We start from the raw sequence: 21,183 nt of genomic DNA, 5'->3' as shown, positions 1-21,183 counted from the left end.
ACTCGGAAGAGAAGGCGCTTGCCATGGCGGAGTAGCAAATCGACTTTCATCAGTGTGAAGTTAAAATACTTGGGGATCTCACCCTTTAGTACTCTCAGAAGCACTACGGTACAGGTGTAAATCACGCGTGTGTTGTGTGGAGGGCCTCACCGTCCAAAAACAATAGCGTGGCAACTTCAGCTGTGGTGGGTGCGTTGCTCGTAGCTGCTGCTGAGCCTTCTGATGGCTTTGAACCCCTCAGGCCCCCGAGGGGGGGAGAGGCGCATGTGAGCGTAGTTCAGTGCGGGGGGGGGGGGGGGGGTTGGCTTGCCTCAACTCAAAACCATTGCTTAACCCGTGTGTTTCAGCCGCGTGCCTGGAGGGGACGTGCTCATGCGACCTCTCTCCCCTGCCCGCGTTTCTGCTTCTAAATGAGAAGCTTCGACGAGCAGCGTTTGTAATAGCTGCGTTTTTGTTCCATTTAGTTGTAGAGACTTGCTTTCAGTTAGGAGCTCGACAAAGTTAATAGCTTCTTGGTGCTGCATCACTGCCAGCTCCTGCTGTTCGGGCATTAGCTTTCTCTTGACGATGAAGCGCTAGGGCCGGGGCCAGCCTCTGTTTGCCTGGCAGCAGGTCGCGGTTGCTCCCCCGAGCAATGACTGCAGCAGCTGGCCCGCTTTTTTAAATGGCCGAGTAACACGCGCGTGGTGCGGGGGTCGCGCCGAATCCCATGACGAGATGGTGTAGCAGAAATGACGGGGTGGGCGGGCGGGCGGGTGGGTGCGTGTGCGCGCTGGAAGCGCGCAGAGCGCTGCGCCGGGCCCGGCCCTGGCTGCCGCCGCGGGCGCGTGTCCCGCGCGTGGCCTTGGCGCCCCCGCCCGGGGCTCGCGGGCACGGTGAGAGAGGCCCCGCCCCCCTCCCGCAGCCCTCCAATGGGGGCCGCCGCGCGCTCTCCTCTCCCGCCCCCTCGGCCTGCGCGCACGTTGAGCCCCGCCCACCCGCCGCCCCGTCGCTCAACGCCGCGCAGCCAATAGACGCGGGGCGGAGGCGGGACCGGCGCCGGCGTGATGACGTCCGGCCGCGGCGTCCCGGCGAAGGCCGCGCACGCAGCGTCGGTTCCCCAAGATGGCGGCGGCCAGCGGCAGCGAGACGGGGTGCGGCGAGGCGGCGGCGGGCGCCAAGCGCGGCCCCCTGGGCATCCCCGAGGCCGTCTTCGTGGTGAGCCGCGGCCCCGCGCCGCGCCGCGCCGCGCCGCGCCGCCCCGGGGGGTGGGGGCTGCCTCGGCCCGGCCCGGCTCGGCTCGGCTCGGGCGGGCGGTGGTGGCGGCGGCCGAGGCCCCGGCCCGGCCCGGCGCTGCGGGCGCGGAGCTGCCGCGGGGGGGTGAGAAGCAGCCGGTCTTGGGAGCGCCGCGTTCCCGGTCGCTGTTGGTGGCTCTGCGCCTTTGTCCCGGCGGCCTTTGTTGGGTGCTCGGCCTCGTTTCTCCCCTCTCTTAACTTTGTGGAAATCGCGTAATTCCGCAGCGAACTCAGGTGCCCCTTTTGAACGGGGCCCTCTGGTGCCGTTGGCTGGCTGTTTGCGGGCTCGTCGGGAACGAGCCCTTTCGCTGTGCGAGTGAAACCGTGGCTCCTGGTAGCCCTTCTCCTGTGAAGACAACGGCATTGCTGCTTCTGTGTCGCTTAGTGTGAAACCCGGTGCTCCTAATGCTTTTCCTTGTCTCTCCTCTTCGCAACGTGCTTCTTGATGCACGGGCACCATCGCCTTTCGGGAGCGACCGTGGCGTCCGGCTAGGTTTCCCTGATTTCTCTAAAACTAATGAATGTGTTTGTTTTTTTTTTTTTTCTGGAAATAGACTGGATTTAGTTATCCAGCTTTAAAAGGTGATTTAGCCAGCACTTAATGATTCTATTGATTGGTTGAAAAAGAAGAATTCATCCATCAAATTCGTGCATTGACCTAGTGTGAGAATTATTTTTTGATCATTCTCTGCTACGAGTTAACTCTTTTCGAGCTGTCTTGATTGCTACTTTATGTAGTTTGATCAATAAGTAGGGATCCTCGTGTGGATGTCTGGGGATATTTTCCTGTTACAGTGAGAATGCTGCATGAGATTGCTGTAGCTTAAATTTTACTCGTTTCTTGATGCGTCTGGGCCAATTTAAAGAGAAAGGGCTTTAAGCATTTAAACGCTCTGGGGAACACGGGCACACCTAGTGTGCATTGAAGTACCTGACGCCCGTTGTTTTCATCTGATGCCTACCCTGAATGCTCTGTTTGTCTTCTTTATTATTGAGATTTTCTTAGGCTTTGAAAATCCATATTTGTCAGATCTTTACCAGAGCTGTCTGGACCAATCAGGTTTGGCTACTCTTACAGAGAGCAAGCTGATGTGACTTGCATCATGTTATTACTCAGCAGGTATAGGTCTTGGGTAATGCATCCATTCGTTCACAATCTTGTTTCAAATATTCAGATATTTCTTTAAAATTCTTTAGTAAATACTAGATATTTGAAGGATGAGGTTTGGCAAATCTTACCGAGGTGTAAAACCGTTCCTGCCTGCAGCTAGCTTCTCACCCTGTCATGGTGTAGCACTGACGGAGAAGAAAGGTGGAAGGGCCGTCTGCAGCTTCAGCTGCCCTGTGAGAGCCTGGGCCTCTGCACGGAGGAACGCTGGTGGTTTGGGCTCGCTCTGCAGCGCAGGTGCCCACCCTGGCAGCGAGCAGATTAAAAACTTAACCAGCCTCAGCAAATGCTCTGAGGGCATCTGTCAGACCCAATGTTTTTCTGCTCGTGGTGACCGTGTTTGATTCCAAGTTCTTCTCTTTTGACGCTTACGTCTGAAGTTTCTCCCAGGTTGTGCCGTGTGACCTGAGAGAGTCCTGGGGGTAGGAGCTTAGCTCTCTGCTTCTGTTTTAATTCTTTCTAACCTTACGTCTGGATTTAAAACCTGTGGAAGCTTCTTAACTTTTATTTCTTGATATGAGAGATGCTCTAATCAAATACATCTGCAGAAGAGATCCTTTAAACTGCTTTTAGAGTACCTTGTTGTAGATGTTAAGACAGACTTTTTAAATTCAAAATAAGCATGCGCCAAGAAATTTCTAATGGTGTTCTGCTCTAGAAAGTGAAGATATTAGTTTTTGAGGGTGGATTTTTTTACTACTGTTCTTCTTGAGAACATTTTTTTTTTTTTTTTAGAAAGACAAAATGTTTTAAAAAATTGTATGTCGTTGTGCTGCTCGAGATTTGCTGATTACTTCTTTGATTTCCCACCTCCACATGCTGTATGGGTATTCTTACTGTGAGTTTTGTATTTAAAAGATACTTTCTTGAGGTATCTTGATTCAGCAGATGCTTCAAAGAGTTTATGGCGGACACCTTGTCCTGTGGATTCTTGTGCCCCTCCAGATTTCAAGTGACATTAAACACTAACTCAGGCTTTCGCTGGATTTTAAAGGACACGCAAAATACAACTTTCAGCTCTATTTTCTTTTGAACTGCGGTCCAGATGTTTCCAAAGAAAACGCCTTGCTTATTCTGCCCTCCGTAGCGTGCGTATGACTTGGAGGACAGGAGAGGCACAGCTGAAAGTGTTTGTGTGTGTCATGTTCCCCGCCTATGCCCATAGGTGATGACAGCTCTCTGCAGAAGCAGCGTGTGGGCCTGTGGCTCCTTGCTTGGGCCGTCACCCCGAAGGTAAACGTAAGGCTGCATGGGTATGTGCTGTCCTACTGCATTTCATGGCTTTTACAGAGACTGTACGTGGCTTTGCTTGACGTTTGTAAAGTTTGTATTACCTCTACAGTATCGGAGAACGGTGGTGTCTTGCTGGTGAATTTTCCTCCTGAAAAGATAAAGATGTGTTTTGGCAGGTCCTAGCGGCACCCATAATGAAATTTTGCAGCTGAGATGCTCTGTGACGTACTATGAAGCAGAGATCCAGACAAGCTGTGGTGGCAGTGCTGACACCCAGCCGTGTTACAGATCTGCTCTGCTGTAGCCCAGAGGAGCGGCTGTATCCCAGCCTTGCGGTTGGGCCGGAAGTCCGGCAAGTGGGGCTTGGCAGCTGCGGCTGAGAGACCCGAGTGATTAAACCGGAGCCTTCCTTGGCCTGGGTGGTAGGAGAGGATCGCCAGGATACAGAGGACCTGGAGTCACTCCTGTCCAGAAGGGATTTGAACCTGTTTCTTTGGCAAGATCCACCTACCCGCACCTTCGCTGGAGGTGACTCCTCCTCTCCTTCTGAGCGTGTGCTGTACAGACAGGCTTTAACTGGGGCAGAGATGGGGTGCCGGCTGTGTGTGGAGTGAGTTGTTGCCTGCCAGGTTGCCTACTGCTTTTGCGTTCTGTCTTGAGTGATTTCTCTAACCAGAATAGCTTCCACAAGAGGGAGTTTCATTTCAGAACACCCCATGGCCTTGCTTTTACAATACTGGCCTGGCTCTAACCCATGTTTTTCCAGCGAAAGCTTCACTATAGGCTCCATCAGGAGGCAGAAATGTTTCTTGTTTTGTTCTTGCTGAGGCAGCTTGAGGCTTTCCTTAGGCAGCTAATCTGAAGTACAACTTCATGAGTTCTCTCTTGCCGTCGTACCGCCTAGGCCGTGACGTCTGCTGACGTCTGTTGTGGAGTTCGTGTTTCTATTTCAGGTCTGGCTTGATGATAAGGAAGATGGGTGACTTCCTACCAGGTTGGGTAACTTTGTAATAAGTTTCTCTTAGTCAAGGGAGATTGAATCATAAATTATAAGGGAAAAAAGCTATATGTTTAAATGCATTTATTTATTTTACTAGTGTATTATAGTCTTTTCCTTATGTGAAACTACTGGAATGGAAACATGCAAGTATGAAGGGATAAGCTGAAAAGGCCTGTGACTAGCTCTAACCGATTTTACAGAACTATAGTGCCTAAATTCAAAGCACTTTTTTAGTCTTAATTCTCAGGAGTTCAGAGGTGCTCAACAGGCAAGAGAATTTGCCTGGACAACTGATGAAAGAATTACTGCAGCAGATTAGTGCAATAATCTTGAATTATGAGAGAGGTAAACGTTGTCAAGGATAGAAACTTATGACTGATCCCTAGGCAGACATGTCTCTAACTGGACTGAGACTGTTGGCCCTAGGCAGATGAATTGCTTTCTGTGAACCTGAAGGCAATTACAGAAGTCGGCGCTCTCACCTGGTCGGGTCCATCCTCTTTGACTACGGTTCTAGCTGATGGTAGGACTGGCTTGAATTGTTCTTTAGAAGTTTTGGTTGCTTTCTGCTGACTATAGAAGGAACTTATGAAGATAAACCTTACTAGTGCAAAGCTAGCCTGGGCAAATACCACCTTTTTCCTCACCTTTACCTCTCTCTTTCTCTGCCACAACATATGCTTGATCAGGCCATGATGTTTTTATTTCATTAGTCTTATCCTAAGTAGTTCATAGTCTGATTAGCCAAAAAGAAGCATTATCCCTCCTTTACAGATAGGAAACTGGTTTCGCCTTGGTCTGAGGATGGATATCCCTTGTTAGATACCATTTAACATTGCCCAGGGCTGAAACCACCACTAGCTGCCCTAGGGCTGCAACCACTAACTAGCACTAGCAAATCTAGCAAATATGGTTATGAAATATTCCTTGCATCTGTTATTTAGTTTTCTCTCCCTCAAAAAAAAAAAGGGGGGGGGCAAAAAAGAAAAGACTTAAGAAAAGAAACAAGGTGATTTGGTACTCAATAAATAAAATGTATTTACAGAAAAAAAATTATTTACGTATGAAATCTCTGGGTTTAGTTGCAGTAAGATGATATCTGGAATTTCTGAAACTGTTTTTCTTTTTTTTTTTTTTTTTTTCCTTCCCCATAAAGGAAGATGTAGATTCCTTTATGAAACAGCCTGGAAATGAGACAGCAGATGTAGTTCTTAAGAAGTTGGATGAGCAATACCAGAAGTATAAATTTATGGAACTTAATCTTGCTCAAAAGAAAAGGAGGTAAGTTGTAATTTTTGCAGGACTGGAAAATATTTAGTGCTATTCTATTTTTAAAATACGGTGTAGTTTATTTAAATGTCCCAAAAAGTCATGTTAGAAGAGCTAATGCAGTAATTTCAGAAAGCCTTGGCTTCACCTCTTGGGTTTTTTCTTTTTTTTCTTTTTTCTTCCTGAAGATTATATGTAAAAACTTGCAGTACTGCTAAATTGGTCCTTAGTGTTTAAGGCCAAAAAATACTCTTCCTCTCAATTTTTTTCAGCCTAATGTAAATAAGAATATAGTTTGACAAATGGCTTTTATATCAAGCCTGTAACTTTTGGCTTAGTAATTTCGTCTGTCCTCAATAGCTTCAGTCTTGATTTGAAGCTAGGTGAGAAATACAAATTTTTTTAAACCCCAAATCAAAGCTTTGAATAACATTTTTATTTGAGATTAAACTACTTTGCACGGGGAAGAATCCCTTATAATTTGTACCTGGTGGCCTGGCCTGCTTCAGAGCTAACTGCTGTGTGAGCCTGGATGATTGTAGAGGGCTGGGTGCCTGGAAGGCTGGTGGGGATCTGAGCATCTCTGCTAGTCTGCTGCAAGGTCTGTCAGAGGCCCGTGCCCTGGGCTCCGGCGAGAGTTTTTGTTTTAATACCGGTAAGTCTTGGAGCGCTAAACTGTTAGTGCAGTTTGTGATCCTCAGAAGAAACACACTTGTTCTGTTTGATCTACTGTGATTTTTGTCTGTGTTTCTTCTGAGGTTTCCCTCTCCTCTGTTGACATCAGAAATAGGCAAAAATATGCCATTTTAGCAAATAGACATAAGTTAATAAATGTTTGTTATATTTTGAAAGCTGTATGTATTGCTCTGCTTCTTTGTTGAAGACAGAAAGCTGTTGAGCATCACTATGATAAGGGGCAGGTGAAGCTGTAGATGGTTTTACATGCTGTATCTTCAATTTTTCACTTTAAAATCTGGAAAGCTGTTAGAATTTCAAGTTTTAAAATGGAAGTTGGATTATATAATAAAACTGATCACTTGTTTAGGAAATTTTGTGTCTGTGTAAAATAATAAATTATGACTGTTGTTAATTCACAGGCTAAAAAGTCAGATTCCTGAAATTAAACAGACATTAGAAATTTTAAAACACATGCAGAAGAAAAAGGTAAACTATTTTGAATATCTAATGAGTATGAGTAAAGCTAACTGCCTTTCCACCCTAACAGAACACATTGCAAGAAATGTTTTGGAGAGCACACTTAATATGCCTTTAAAAATAACAGAATTGTTTTAAAGGTATGTAGTACTTTTTGAAAGCTAGTTCAAAAAAAGTTAATGTTTGTAATGGAAACTTCACTTTTAATAGTGTATAGATCGCAGTTAAGCTTGGCCTTAGTCTCTAGTCTTTACAGAGTTTCTGCATTGTTTTTAAATATGTATTTTTAAAATGCTTTAGTCTTGGGACTCTTAATTTGAATGTTGAAGTAAAATTATGTATAGTTTTGCAGAAGTTAATATAATATCAATGGCAAAATGCAGAGAGGTGTGCTCTTTACTGCAACTTCTGTGTTTCTGACATAAGTCTCTAGTGAAAATAGCAATTTTAAGTTTTATCATTTGTCCTAAGGAATCCACAAATCCAATGGAAACCAGATTTTTATTGGCAGATAATCTATACTGCAAAGCTTCAGTTCCTCCTACAGATAAAGTTTGTTTGTGGTTGGGGGTAAGTAAAATGCAACTCTTTCTGAAACCGTTTTTAATAACTTACGGGCTCAAAAGATCCTGTTCATTGCTGTCTTATCTGTATGCCTCAAAGACATCGTATAATTCTGTTCTGTGTGTGTAGTAGAACTGTGTCCTGTCAGCGGAGCAAACGGAATAAGACAATTTCAACATGTCAGTAGAGGTTTCATCTACTACTTTATTTGGTGTAGAGAATTGTAACTTAATGGATTTTTTGTTTCGCCCAAGAAACATTCATGACTATTTCCTTATCACGTTGTGGTTCAAATTACCATCCACCATGATTGGTATGTGTCCAACACAACTTACTTTGGCAACTAGCTTCCCATTTTCTCTATCTCTTTTCTGTATGTAGCATCTTGCTCTCCTTTTCACATAAGTTTTAGGAAACAATTTTTTTTGTAATCTTCCTCATAGCATTTTTTTCCCCTCTTACCAGCATTTAGAGTACAGCTCATACTAAAGATTGGTGGGATCAGAGCTTGAAACACAGATTTTTAAGTGCTTAACTGGTATCAGGTTGGGATAGTCCTTGTTCGGAGGCTTCCTTATCGGTAGAGATTACTCGCCAGTGTTTATTTTGAGGCCTCTAAATCCCTGATGATCCCTTGTGACTGGCCAAACAAAACTCTGGTTAGGACAAAAGCATTGTTGATAAATGCAGCTGTAGGATGCTGTCTGATTAGGCAGTTGCTCCCAAACTCACTGACTTTTTGTCCTATGATAAATAGAGATTTCTTTCTGATGCCACCTTGCTTTCAAGAGACTGGCTGCAGAATTTACAAACTGTGACTTTCCTGGAGCATTGCAGGTTTGATTTGCCCACAGCATGTTGGGGAAGGTTCACCCTCCTGATGGTTCATACGGAAAAGCTATCATGAAATAGCACAAGCAATTTATATTATTTGACCTTCTGTACTTGTGGCTTACCGTCTGTGAGTTGGACTATGTGTATTCATTTTAGTGGGACACTAAAGCTTGCAGTTATTTTAAGGGGGGGGGGGCAGGGGGGAGCAGCTTATTACACTTCCAGCTCTGTATAGCATTCCCTGGAATGGTGTCTAGTTAAGTAATAATAGGATGTGACTGTGTTCAGTACACAGTCCTTGAATAGGACAGAGCTTTGTTGGTGCATCTTGACTTGATACTGCTTGTTTACCTCTTTACGTGGTAGCTCCTTACAGAAATGAAAATTTGTAGATAAAAGCCACCGTGGCATAGGCTAGGGCTCTTGTACGTTTTATGTGTTTGAATATTTGTAATACTTTTTTTTTTTTTTATTAGTGACTTCTTGAACTAATGCCCTTAGGCAGTTTGCCAGTCTCCCACAAAGGGAGATTCTAAACTTGAATGTGGCAAAAAGTGTTTTTAAAATTAGTTAACAGTTGATGCTGCTAAGTGTTAGGAGCCTTTTGCTTTTCAGAAAAGATGAAGATGAGATGCTGATACATAAAAGGCTAATGCAATCAACAGAGTGAAATCCCTTGTTGCTTAGCGCTGAGGAGAGAACTTTTTTCGTGTCACTAGAGGGTTTTTGTCTCTCGGTTACTTAAGTGACGGAGGCCTCAAATGATTTCTGGCTTTGCTCTTCCTGAATCTTGTAGTCTTGGCCTATCAGGGCAGGCGTCTGCTGATGTGATGAGTTATAAACAGGCTGAAATACTCATGCTATGGCTTATTTCTTGTAATGCAAGGGTAAAAGCATTTTTTCAGTTTAAAAATATTTCTTTTTTTAGGCCAATGTGATGCTTGAATATGATATTGATGAAGCTCAGGCTCTGTTAGAGAAGAACTTGTCAACAGCCACAAGAAACCTTGATTCCCTAGAGGAAGACCTGGATTTTCTTAGAGACCAGTTTACCACTACAGAAGTCAGTATCCTTTTTTTTATTTTTATTTTAAATTTGCAGGGAGGTGGTATATGTGATGGCTAACCTACAGGTATTTGTTAATTTTCAGACATGCTTTTATGTTAAACTAGCTGTAGTTCAAGTTCTGTAGCACTCCAGGAACTAAGTTTTCTTTTAGCAGTGAAACAGGATATTGTGTTTCCAGTGCCAGGGTGAGGATAGGTGGGTTTGATGTGGCAAAGCTTGTGCCAGTAACTGGCTCCCTGTGAAAACTACTGAAATGGCTGCAAACCTGGCCTGGGAATGACTTGAAAGTGTGGGTTGGTTGGGGCTGTTGGTAATAGTGCCTGAGTCAACTGCCATTGCAGCGTTCACTAAGCAATATAAGTACTGCTGTAGCAACCTCGGTGCTAGCTAAAGCGCTGCTTAACTTCCAGCTTCTTCATAGTATTGTGAACCCCCTCCAGGGTTTGGGTTTTCCTCCCCCTCCCCCTTTTTTTTCTTTTTTCAACTATTTTAGTGATGAGGACAGCCTTCAGCTGAAGCATTAGATAATTCAGCCCATGAAGGCACAACTACTGGTTTTCAATGTGGATATTTAAGATAACTAGTGAGGCAGGATGAATGCCTGAAATAGGCAAACGTGACTAATACGGGGCAGGTTGACTGAAGTCAAAAGAGTAGCTGCAAGCAAAACTAAAAACGCTTTTCTTGTAATATCTTCTTAAAGTGTTAAATAAATGGTATAGATGCTACAGTATTAGTATTCCTGTGTTAAGGTTTTGCACCAACACAGCTCTTTCATTAATTGGTCTCTATATTTCTGTATTGACTGTCACAAGTAAGGGAAATGAGTTATGTGCAGCCAGCTACATAACCTGCTTTTTTTTTTTTTTTTTTTTTTAAACTTAATGCATGAGCTGTGTCCTTAATTCCATACCCTCAGATATGGCTAGAGTTTATAATTGGGATGTAAAGAGAAGAAACAAGGAAGACCCTTCCAAAAATAAAGCATAGTTTTGCCAATTTTAAATGTGGTCTCAATTTCCAAATATTTTTTATTTAAACACCCCCAAAGTTCATTCTTAAGGGACTGAGTTACTTTAATCATTTCAGTAAATGGTAAAATATATAAAAATAAAAACAATGGTGACCACCATTTTATTTATTTGTAAACTCAAAATTTGGTTTCATGCATGCTTCCTGAAATTACAGATCTTTTTGAAAAGACGCCACACAGCCTAGCAAAGGACATAGCATTTTGAGGAGACCAGTCTGTCATAACTAAATTTCTTCCTGAAAGTTTGAAAATGTGAGGTGCTTGTATGAAATCGGGTCTGACACTTTAGCAGGTTAATGTAGTGTAAGAGTTTACTCTTTCATCTCTGTTACGTAGTTGGTGGAGTTGAAATCAACTTGGGCTGGGAAGACACACAGCTATGTTTTAGTAAACAGAACAAATACAGTGAAGTCTTGGATTTTGTTTTAGTCAGTTACTTCTTCAGCAGCATAAACCTACAAGCATTCCTGGATATCTATCCACTTTGGATAAACTTGATTTTAATAATTACTGGTTAGTTAACTGCCTGTTACTGAACTCTCAGCACTTTACCTGCAACAGTTTGTGACTTGTCTTCAGAAAGGAATGCTGAACGGAGTAAACAGCACAAGCTATGTCAAGACTTCAGGTGATCTCACCCTGTTCTTTCATACACGTGCACACACTGCTTATTTTTGCAAATGTGTTGAACAAGGACACCAAAATGCTGATAGCCTGTAAACAAGAAAACCCCCCTGTATGATCCCTTTAGACAATGTCCAGTTCAAATGTCTTAACACTCTCAGCCTCCTAGGTGGTGAAACCTGTATTAAATATCGATGGTCTACTGAAGTACTACTTTTTCTTTGGTTATTATGAAGCCTTGCAAGATTGTTGCCTTTTACCTCTGCAGTTTCTTTCTAAAATGAAATGCTCAGTGGTGATGTCAGTGGCTAGTATTCACGCTCTTGTGACTGAGAATACAGGTTTCGCTACAAAATAAATGCAGATGTTAACTGTTCAATCTTCATGTAATAAACAATATACCTGTAAAGTTTTTGTACTTTTATTTCATGATATTAAAATAGTAAAACTAAACAATTGTGGCAAACACATCTTTTTGTGCATCTTTCTTTGTGGGGGAATGTCATGAATCTTGTGCGTAATCCTGTATAACAGTTTCCTGCCTTAAGGGTAGGGGTGAAGAAACTTGGTTGAAACAGCAAATGTGAAAAGTGTAGCTGCTGAGTACTGGCTTGAGTGAAGCAGTGGATGTGAGTCAGCACATCTGGATTTGTGACTACAAGCAAACTGATCTGACACCACTGTGGCTGTAAAAGAGTAAGAGCTGCAGAAATGGAAATAATGGTAAGTTCTTAACACTGGTCACAAATAAGTATTTGGAAAAATCTTACTTAGGGGAAGGACCCATGGTACTTTCACAACTGAATTCAAGAGCAGGAAAGATGGAGGAAAATAGTTACAGATTTGCATCAGTTCTGTCCCCAGGCTTTCTAAGCCAACTGCTGTTGCATAAAGCATTTCCCAAAGCTTTCAGACAAAAATTACTTGGTTGTCACTGCATTACTCAACTTTTTTTCCTTGTTCAGCTACTCAGTTACTTTCACTACTACGCTGTGCCAGTTTCATTAGAAAATGTCAATTGTATGTCTTGGGTTCTGGCCCTGGTACGAAGGTGTCCAGAGGAGATGGGACTCCTCAGTGCCTGCTGTCTGGTGACTCACTGTAGGTTGTGCTCGACTTGGCTCTTCCATACCTCTTCTGGAGGATGATACTGTTTGTTGCTGTGTCTTTGATTTTAGCAGAGAAAAGATTACTGTATCTAATACCTAATGTATTATTAGGTAACATATCTGTATGAACTCTGCTAGGTGGAAGCTGAGACTACCCAAACTGCAGGCTTCTTCCTTCCCCTTTCTTTTTAAGAGCATCAGCAATGAAAGGCAGTTGCAAACACATCCTGATTTCTCTTGCAGTTTTCTCTTCTGTTTGGATTAATGAGATTCCCAACAGGCTGAAGTGTGCTTTCCCCCTCTCTCTGGCTGGTCCTAAAGCAGCGACTGCCTGCCTTTGTTGTGCACAATGAAATGATGAGTTAAGCATTTATATGCTGGCAAAAGTACTGTGTACAATTACCAATGACCTAATGCTTTGTATTAGAGCAGGGCTGGGGGGGAGCAGCAGAGCTGGAATAGGCCAGTAGGTTCAAAAGGTACCTGTGTTGGGGGGGGGGTGCTGGGGGGGGTGAAAAGGGGGCAAGAGATGGCCATAGGAATTATATAAGTTTTTTTTTTTCTTGCTATCGAGAAAAAAAAAAAAAGGCACAAGAATGCTGCTGCGCAGATGGATCTCTGTCCAGTGCTGCTGGCCTCTGCAGTTAAATTGTCATTACTGTAAGAACAGGATGTCAGTGTGCAGAAACTGTGCTGGTTCCTATGAAACTAGTCTTCCCTATGAGGAAAGGCCTCAAGGGGAGACCAAGGTCCTCTCCCCCTCCCCCGGTCCCTCTACTACTACTGTGGGATGTAGGCTTGGATGTAACAGTTGTTGTATGTGCAAGGATGAAACATGCTTTTGTTTGTTTTTCTTTTTTATAGAATGGCTACAGTTTCTCAGAAAGGTAGGTGGCTGGTTTTAAAGATCTAATCAGTGGCCCTTCAGAGGAAACATGTATAGCAGATACTGTTGCAAAAAGTGTCTGCTGTTTATTGTTGATCTAGTCCATATCAGATTTTCAGGTAAGGTTGCTGTAGTACAGGTACTAGATGGCTACTGATAAGGAATGTGGGGGGAGAACCCCCACCAGTTTGTTTTACAAGTTTTGAATTTCACATTATCACATAGTAACCATTTTGCTAAATACAAGCATATTTTCAATCACATACAGCTAAATACAGCAGCATTTTCACATTTCATTACAGTGCATAACAGAAAGCAAGGAAAGGCATATAGTATACTTTTATTTTGGAGTTTCTGAGCAATTTCAATCATCTAACATGCAGACTTTTTAATGCGTGGTTGAAAAAAACCCACAAAGTTAGCTTTTTTTTTTTTGTCCTAGAGTAAAAGAGCTCCTGACCTTTATCCTTTATTCTGTGAAAGGTGTCACCTTCTGACTTCCCTAAATCTCTCTTGCGCTAGAAGGCAAAGCATTAAAACCAGTTGTTAGAAAAGAATTCTTAGCATAGCCTGTAAGTTCTTCATCTTAGAAAAATCATCCCAAATTTTGTACAGATGAATCTACATTTCCTATATTTTAATAAGCTGTCTAGAAAAAATGCAAGGAATTAGAAAAAGATGTATATAATAATTTCTCTGTCATTTAATAGAACCATTTATTACCTCTAAGTAGTTAAAACTGCATACACTTTCTTCTGTACTGTTCCATTTTAGAATTATGATTCTTGTATTATAGATTCCAGATTTACTTGTAAGGCCTGAATGCCCTTACTTATTTAGGCTTTCTGAAACTTCTCTCCGGGAGCAGGATAGGGAGAACATCCCAACCAATTAAATAAAGTATTGGTTGCCTTTATAGCATACAGGGTGAAAGGTGGTGTTCCCCTTTCTTCTCTTCCCCCCTCTCCCCCCCCCCCCCCAAACTGGCCAGGTTCCTACATGGAGGCTTATAAAATGTTGGTATTGCTAAAACTCTGCTAGATCCACAAATTTTACTGCCTTTAACATATCACTCAAGCTCAGCCTGTAGGCCTGCTTCTGCCTTCAGCTAGGCAATCCAAGACACGCCTCTTAAGCAGAGTTGTACCCTGAGAGGCTGCAGTGGTTGTTTGGCCTACTTTTCATTTAAAGAGTGAAGAGACTGACCCTTTTCTCTTTGTTTGTCCTTGCACTAGTCAAAACAAGCCTAATGGTCCTGTTTTGAGGAGACCTTGTGCTCTCCACTGGCGTCAGCAGAAGCTGCAGGTAGAGAGCCCACGGTAGCCAAGCTCTCGTGGCTCTCTCTGCATCAATCTTCTCCAGCTTTGCTTACCTAGAAAGAGATTTTTTTTAAGAGTTTTTTTTTTTCTTTTATATCTTCAGGACGCTCAACCCAACCACTACTGATTCGACCTGGAATTTGATGGGCCTTAGCATAAGGTTTTTCAATGTGTTTATAGCCAGTTTCAGACTTGACCCAAGGGTCCTTGGCAGTGACAAGCTTTCCAAAACATGCTAGACTGTTGCCACCCCTTTCTAGCTCTACTTTGCTACCAGTGCCCTCCCAGCCAATACAACTCCGCTGCTTGCCCCTAGAGCCCAGGAACTGAAATTGGTTTCCAGAACATGGAAAATAAAACTTTTTTTTTTTAAATAGCTCTAATATGGAAACAGCTATTGTCCAAAAAGACCTGCTCAAGCGCTGCAAACCATGGGAACAGGACCAAAGAGAGAGACAGACAGCTCAATAGCAACCAGGAAAACCCACGCTTTCATAGATGGTATAGCTTAAAGCAGCACGTAGTCTCCTCTTGTCTACTTGGAGGTCTGAAATTGAACACCAAATGCTTCTTGGGGTTTCACCTAACCCCTCCCCTCTAATTAGTTTGGTGTGAAAGCTTGCAAATTTGAGTAAATGTCACTATAGTGTTTTTTGTGTGTTTGTTTAATAGGTTAAACATCCCAGGTTTGCTACAGGGGCATGGTTACTCTGCTGAACTTCAAAAGCTTAAGCCAAAACTTAGCAGAAGCAAAGCTCAAGTAGTGAATGGTGTTCCTGAAAATGGCCGCCTATGCATAGCCTTTGTAACTCGGCTACCAACCCATGATGACCAACCTGAGATGGCTCTTCCTTTGTCAAATTAAAACATGGAGGAAAACAAATTTTCCTCTTAGTGTCTCTTGTGGCTTTCCTTCTCACCCGCTCAGACACTTCTGTTCTGTGTTCCTCCTTCCCAGTGCTAGTGCTCGTCTTCCACCGATGCCAAGAAAGAAAATGACACTTTAACAGCAGAAAGTACTGATGAAGGCTGCTGCTTTCCATGCTATTTAACATATTTAAAAGCAAATCTCACCTTTGAGGCTGGCTGATGCACCTGAGTTAAGCTTTACAAGTTTTGTTTTGTTTTTGTTTTTTTTTTTTGCTCTTCCTTTCCATTTCTCCTTGTGGCCTTTGCTGGTAAGATACCCAAAAGGTCAGTGATAAATAGATGGTAAGACAGAACTTCTGGGGTGTCCCGTGTGGCTGCAACACCCTAGCCTTAAGATGCAGAATATGAGGACATGTTTCTGGCTTCATGTGCCTGATCACTTAACTCTATTGGCTAGCCCTGAACTCTGGATATTTTCAGGGCAATCATCTAGGCAGTTAATACTTAAATAGTCACTGAATAATTACAACTGGACCAGCAGTTGCCACTTAGAATTCCAGTTCAGCACAGCAAGGAAAACACTGGGGGGGGGGGGGGTAGGATTTAAACTTTAATTAACCATCAACTAGCTCTTATTTTCCTCTTTAAATCCCTCAAAACAGTCTTTGATATATTGAACTAGGTTCAAGAACATAAAAAAGAAAATTCAGAAGTGTGTATACCCTTTCAGTAAACTCTCTTCCTGTGGCATTGGCCTTATGAGGAAATAATTCTGCTGCTGTTATATCTTCCTGGTAATAAACAGCTGCCACAAACCAAGATGTTCTCTTTCTTTCTCTTTCTGCCAGTGTGTCATACTATTAAACGATCCATACTGTGGCCTCAAGAGACAGCATGGAGCTACAGCTTTACTTAAAAGAGGACATACAGTTCCCTGGCATGCGCCATCTCATTCAGATCTCCTTGTGTTCATGCTCTCTCTGTTGCTCCCCCTCCTTTCTGCTTCCTATCTCCTGACAACATACACATGCACCCTCACTCATTCTCAGTTAGGTTTGTCACTCCCAATTCTGAAAGGTTATTTAGAACAGAACATGTCTTTCCTGGATCTGTTCTCTTGGTGTCCGAAACAACGTGGGAGGCTGTTCACAATGGGAGGGTTACTCTCCCTTCTGTCACACTGAGTTCACTTAATAGAGTACAGGTGGTTAGTAGAGTTCATCACCACTTTTCTCACTAGAAGAGATCAGCACAAGCATCGCCTATCTGATTTCACCACTTCTTCCGAAGAGTGCACTACGTTTGGGACAAACCCACTCTTTACCCCTTCCCATCCCTCCTGGATTGAAATGTCCCCCCTTTTAACAAGCTCATATATATCTCGAGTCAGATCAGTGAAGGCCTTCTCCACATTAATGGCATCCCGAGCTGAGGTCTCAATGTACTTCATACCATATGCAGCAGCCAGTTTCTCAGCCTCGTGCCTGGTGACTTGCCGCTGTGTGTCAAGGTCGCACTTGTGACCTACCAAAACAAAGACGATCTGATACGGCTGGACGTGCACCTTTGTCTCTTCTAGCCACTCGTGGACGTTCTGGAAGGACCTGCGGTTTGTAATGTCAAAGAGGAGGAGTCCTCCAACCGAGTTCCTGTAGTAAGCTCTGGTGATAGACCTGGAAAAGAACGATCCACAGGAGACATGTGAGTTACAGCTATTTGGGAGGAAGTGCAGAGCAAACTTTGCATATTTTTGTTTGTTTAGTTTGGAATTTTTTTTTAACTCAAATGTTGCAGTTCTGAGCACATCTGTTTAAGGCGGCAGCCTGCAGAATACAAGTGAGAGAATTTCCATTCAGTAATGTCTTACCACTTCTTTTTATGGTCTGTATAACACCTCTTTCAGCAAGACAGCTAATCTTGGCTTAAAGACTTCAGGTAATGGATAACTGCATGTCTCTCCCTTGGGTAATTGCCCCAGTGGTTTATTACTGTTCTGTTCAAAAATCCCCTTCCCTGCCCCCACATCCTTTTTGGTCTCAGTTTGCTAGCGTGGATTTCAGTATGCCTTTTACTGTTAGACTACAAAGCCCTCCACATGTAAAAGCTTTGACTGTCTTGACAAACCCATTGGTTTAGAAGCACTGTAGCAAATTAAAGGTTTTTTTTCTGGAACCAAGCACATATAGGTAGGTATGTAAAAGGCAAAGAGGGAAGTTACAAAGGTCAATGGCAGACCATGGCATTGTAGGCTCCCCTACCACATACACGCAGGCTTCGGCCCATGCACAGATACATCCACCCACTCCCTGCAACATCTCCCACACGCCAGTTGTCAATACACCAGCGTGCAGCACCACCACTAACACGCAACAGGCACGTCCAGTCCCAGCTCGCGTGTCACAGCAAAATGATACACCCGCTTCCTAGGGGAATCTGTATTACTGTTGCTCTTGTTCCTGCCAAATATTGAAAATATCAACCAAAAAAAAAAAAAAAAAAAGGTCCAAACCACAGGCTGGGAATTGGCTAGCATCTTCCACAAGTCTTCTGAGCAAGGGCAGATTTTAACACAGCCAGAAACAGCAAATGACATCAACTAACAGAGGTCTGCAGAGCAAAGCCGCGAAGGGTAGGCTGAGCTGAGTTACAGTTCAGTGACTACTACACTTGGAAACACCAAGCAGTTGTAAAATTGCAGTCTTTGTGCAAAGTCAAGGATTAGTTCTAAATCCAGAAACAATGACTGATTTTTGGTCACTGGAAGATTTTATACTGGGGCCTTGCTGGGAAATGTAAGCACGGCTCCATTTTTACCTTGGGACAAGTCCTCTTTGGTCATGCAAGACAGTTGCAAGAGGTTATTCAGTACTGCAGTGTTTGCCTATTTAAAGAAACTGCCTCAAAAAAAAAAAAAAAGAACAACTGACGTTCTCCAGTTTTGCTTTATCAACAAACATGCAGTATGGCATGGAGTGATGGGAGAAAACCCACAGCCAAACACTGAAGAAAGCAAGAAAGCTTTGGGGGGGGGGGGGAAGGGGGGGAATGCATTGGATGATTTCTCCTGTCCCAGTAATCTGGCTCAGGGACAGAGCAGCTCTGCACATTTGGCACTGAGGGAATTAGATCTGCATTTTGCTATTGCACCAGCTGCAAACCGGTATTGGTGCTTGAGTTCACCCCCATGCTGCCACAGGAGTTTGTGTTCAGTGCACCAGCCTGGCTGCTCCTGCCAACATCAGCGATGCCTCAGGTACTTCTGAAATACATGACAGGATCTAAGCTGAATGCTGCGTTGAGGTAAAACTAGGTGAAGGTCTCAGTGCCTTGTCTCAAAGCCTTTTCCACAGCCTGCTTTCCTCAACCATCCGCAGGAAGCAAACTATACTGGCTTCACGCTGTCCTTCACCCCCCCAATGCCTCTGCCAGCCTCTTATCCGGCTCTTACCTCCCTTCCTCCCACCACGCTTACATTGATATACACTTATACAAGTTGCACTTATAAAAGCTATAGTTACACAAGCTGAACAGCTTGGGGGCTCACACCTATTTTGAGCAAGTCTTAACAAAGCTTTTGCCTCTTTCCAGGCACTCTCCTTTGCTCTGCTAGCTCTTGCAGCAGGGGCCGGGGGGGGCCTCTGCTGTTTGTTCGAGTCCTTCCCTCCAGGCAGGAGGAGGCAGGAAACGGCTCTTCTGGAGGTGGTGGTGGTACACATTTCCACGAGTGCAGGCTGCACGTGCTTCTGCTTTTGTTAGCATTACACAACATCACGTTTGAGACAAGAAAGCACAGTAGTAGAGCCACCAGAGATGGATAAAAACCCGCTGGATGGAGGAAGAATTGGACCCCGCTCTTCTACGGCTCCAAAACAGCCTCAAAGCTGCCCCAGAAGAGCACATGTTTGAGCTGGCAAAACAAGCACACGCTTAACTCTAATTTAAGCTTGACTGCAAGGAAATCACTTCTCATTTATGTAGAGTGAGGGAGTTCACAACAGGGGTCAGGAAGAGTAATAGGGCACAGACGATAAGACCAGAGGATGCCAGCAAGGTATTTTCAAGACTACCTACACTGCTTTCCTCCTTGCGAGACAGCTGTCAAACTACCACAAAGCAGACAGGAAATGTGGGGCTCAAAATAGAGAGCGCTGTGAAAAAGCACCTTTCTTAAAAAATCTCTGAGCTATGACAAAAAAAAAAGTTTGAGGGTGCTGAAGAGCACATGCACCATCATGCTTCTTGTCTCTGCCCACAAGCCTGAAAGGCTTCAGCTTATCTCAGGAATAACTGTATTTTGCCTTTTGCCAAGAAAAAAAGCCTGCAAAAGAAGTCCCAGAGCTTCTACAGTTTGAAAACCTTCACAATATTGTAAAATTGATCTTTACAGGCACGATTTCTCACCGTGCTAATGGTGACTTGGAAGGAATGAATACAAAACAGATTCTTGCCTGACCTTTTCATACTTCACAGTACACCATAAAGGTAATGGGGCTTGCTCACTTTCCCTGTATCTTTTTACACAGCAAATTTAAGCCTGTGCTTTGGCAAGGGCATTTCAAAGATGAGCAGCGTGTATTTTTATGTCACGCTCACACTTTGAACGCTGCTGCTCATCTCAGCTGGCGCAGCCTGCCCTTGCAACCGAAGGTCGTCTGCTCGTGATTCGCGCAACCCAAGAGCCAGCCTGGGTCAACCGGCATCACTAAGGCTAAGCAGCCTCCAGGGCCCCAAACTTCCTCCCTGTCTAAAGGAAGGACACTGACGCCATCCAACAGCTTTTGCTCTTTGCCGTCGCACAGGCATGTTTTCTAAAGCCCTCAGCCAGGGCCCCTTTGACTGCTCACATGCAAGGCTGGGACGGGATGCCACGGAAAGCCGAAGTGCTTCCTCTCGCAGCAGAATAAAGCGCCAGCTCCCGGCCCTGAAAGGCTGCACGGTATTAGAGGGAAAAACAGCCAGCGGGTGAGGACTGACTACTGCACATCCTGGGCCATGCGCCAGTGTCACAGATGCAAACGAAGGCAGTGGGAGGGCTGGGGAGATTTCGTCCCCTGCATAAAACGAAAACACCCCTCAGGCGAGGCACTGTAACGCACAAGTAGAAGCTAGGCGAAGCCGCTCAGCGCCCCGGGGCACGGAAAGCCGCGCTCCCCGAGGGACGAGGACGGGGGGAGCAGAGGAGGGTGCAAGGCGCTGGGCACACCGCCGCGCTCCCAGGCAGAGCCGCCGGGGGCTGCGGGCACCTGCCGCCCCCCCACCCCCCCCGCCGGCTGCGCTCGGGCCTCCCCGCCGCCGCGGCGCGGCGGGCTGCGCCCTCACGGCCAGAAACCACACACAATAAAACGCAGACACGGCCGGGTGAACAATCCGCGATGCCCCCGGCGCTCGCTGAGGCCGCCGCGCTCCTCTTTGTCTCGCCGGCCGCCTCGGCCGCCAGGACGAGCCCGGGCAGAGCCCCCCGCCGCCCGCCGCCGCCGCCGCCGCGCAGGCCCCGCGCAGGCCCTCACCGGAACCGCTCCTGCCCGGCCGTGTCCCAGATCTGCAGTTTGATCCGCTTGCCCGGCTCGATCTCCACCAGGCGGGAGAAGAAGTCCACGCCCACGGTGGGGTCGGAGATCTGGGCGAAGCGGCCCTCGGTGAAGCGGCGGATGAGGCACGACTTGCCCACGGTGGAGTCGCCGATGACGATCAGGCGGAACTGGTAGAGCCAGATGGCCTCCATGCTGCCGCGCCGGCCTCCCCCCCCTCCCCTCCCCTCCCCTCCCCCGGGCTCAGC

The 21,183-nt window shown here is 44.9% G+C and overlaps 2 protein-coding genes across 7 annotated transcripts; one reads left to right on the top strand and one right to left on the bottom strand.

Moving 5' to 3' along the window:
• The first annotated feature begins 1,017 nt into the window (after window positions 1–1,017).
• Window positions 1,018–11,691, top strand: VBP1 (VHL binding protein 1). The gene is made up of 6 exons (XM_068957342.1): window positions 1,018–1,197; window positions 5,832–5,956; window positions 7,042–7,108; window positions 7,571–7,669; window positions 9,426–9,564; window positions 10,486–11,691. The coding sequence occupies exons 1-6, from the start codon at window positions 1,105–1,107 to the stop codon at window positions 10,554–10,556; spliced, it is 594 nt and encodes a 197-aa protein (XP_068813443.1). The 5' UTR covers window positions 1,018–1,104; the 3' UTR covers window positions 10,557–11,691.
• A 1,588-nt stretch (window positions 11,692–13,279) lies between these two features.
• Window positions 13,280–21,183, bottom strand: RAB39B (RAB39B, member RAS oncogene family). Of its 6 annotated transcripts, XR_011143533.1 has the most exons (5): window positions 20,915–21,183; window positions 16,936–17,080; window positions 15,374–15,508; window positions 14,425–14,590; window positions 13,280–13,736 (listed from the first exon to the last, which is right to left on the bottom strand). XR_011143533.1 is itself a non-coding variant. In XM_068957340.1 (4 exons), exons 1-4 carry the CDS (start codon window positions 21,127–21,129, stop codon window positions 14,567–14,569), a joined length of 519 nt encoding a protein of 172 aa, XP_068813441.1. In that variant the 5' UTR covers window positions 21,130–21,183; the 3' UTR covers window positions 13,280–14,566. The 6 variants fall into 6 exon arrangements, 4 of the variants coding, with proteins under 4 accessions (XP_068813441.1, XP_068813438.1, XP_068813440.1 ...); XR_011143532.1 differs by lacking the exon at window positions 15,374–15,508 and having other exon boundaries at window positions 16,860–17,080; window positions 20,915–21,182; XM_068957340.1 differs by having other exon boundaries at window positions 13,280–14,590.

The sequence above is a fragment of the Struthio camelus genome, chromosome 11 (assembly GCF_040807025.1).
Source record: "Struthio camelus isolate bStrCam1 chromosome 11, bStrCam1.hap1, whole genome shotgun sequence".
In the NCBI taxonomy this organism is placed as follows: Eukaryota; Metazoa; Chordata; class Aves; order Struthioniformes; family Struthionidae; genus Struthio; species Struthio camelus.
The sequence above is the reverse complement of the archived record's forward strand: the minus strand, read 5'-3'. Positions and strand labels throughout refer to the sequence as shown.

Bases quoted from the DNA above. Each gene is read 5' to 3' on its own strand.
- VBP1 (XM_068957342.1), top strand. From the start codon at position 1,105: ATGGCGGCGGCCAGCGGCAGCGAGACGGGGTGCGGCGAGGCGGCGGCG. The intron at 1,198-5,831 runs GTGAGCCGCGGC...TTCCCCATAAAG, and splicing joins TCCCCGAGGCCGTCTTCGTG to GAAGATGTAGATTCCTTTAT. The intron at 5,957-7,041 runs GTAAGTTGTAAT...GTTAATTCACAG, and splicing joins CTTGCTCAAAAGAAAAGGAG to GCTAAAAAGTCAGATTCCTG.
- RAB39B (XM_068957337.1), bottom strand. From the start codon at position 21,129: ATGGAGGCCATCTGGCTCTACCAGTTCCGCCTGATCGTCATCGGCGAC. The intron at 17,081-20,914 runs GTGAGGGCCTGC...GTTCTTTTCCAG, and splicing joins GCCGGGCAGGAGCGGTTCCG to GTCTATCACCAGAGCTTACT. The intron at 15,509-16,935 runs GTAGGTCACAAG...CATCGGTGGAAG, and splicing joins ATCAGATCGTCTTTGTTTTG to ACGAGCACTAGCACTGGGAA.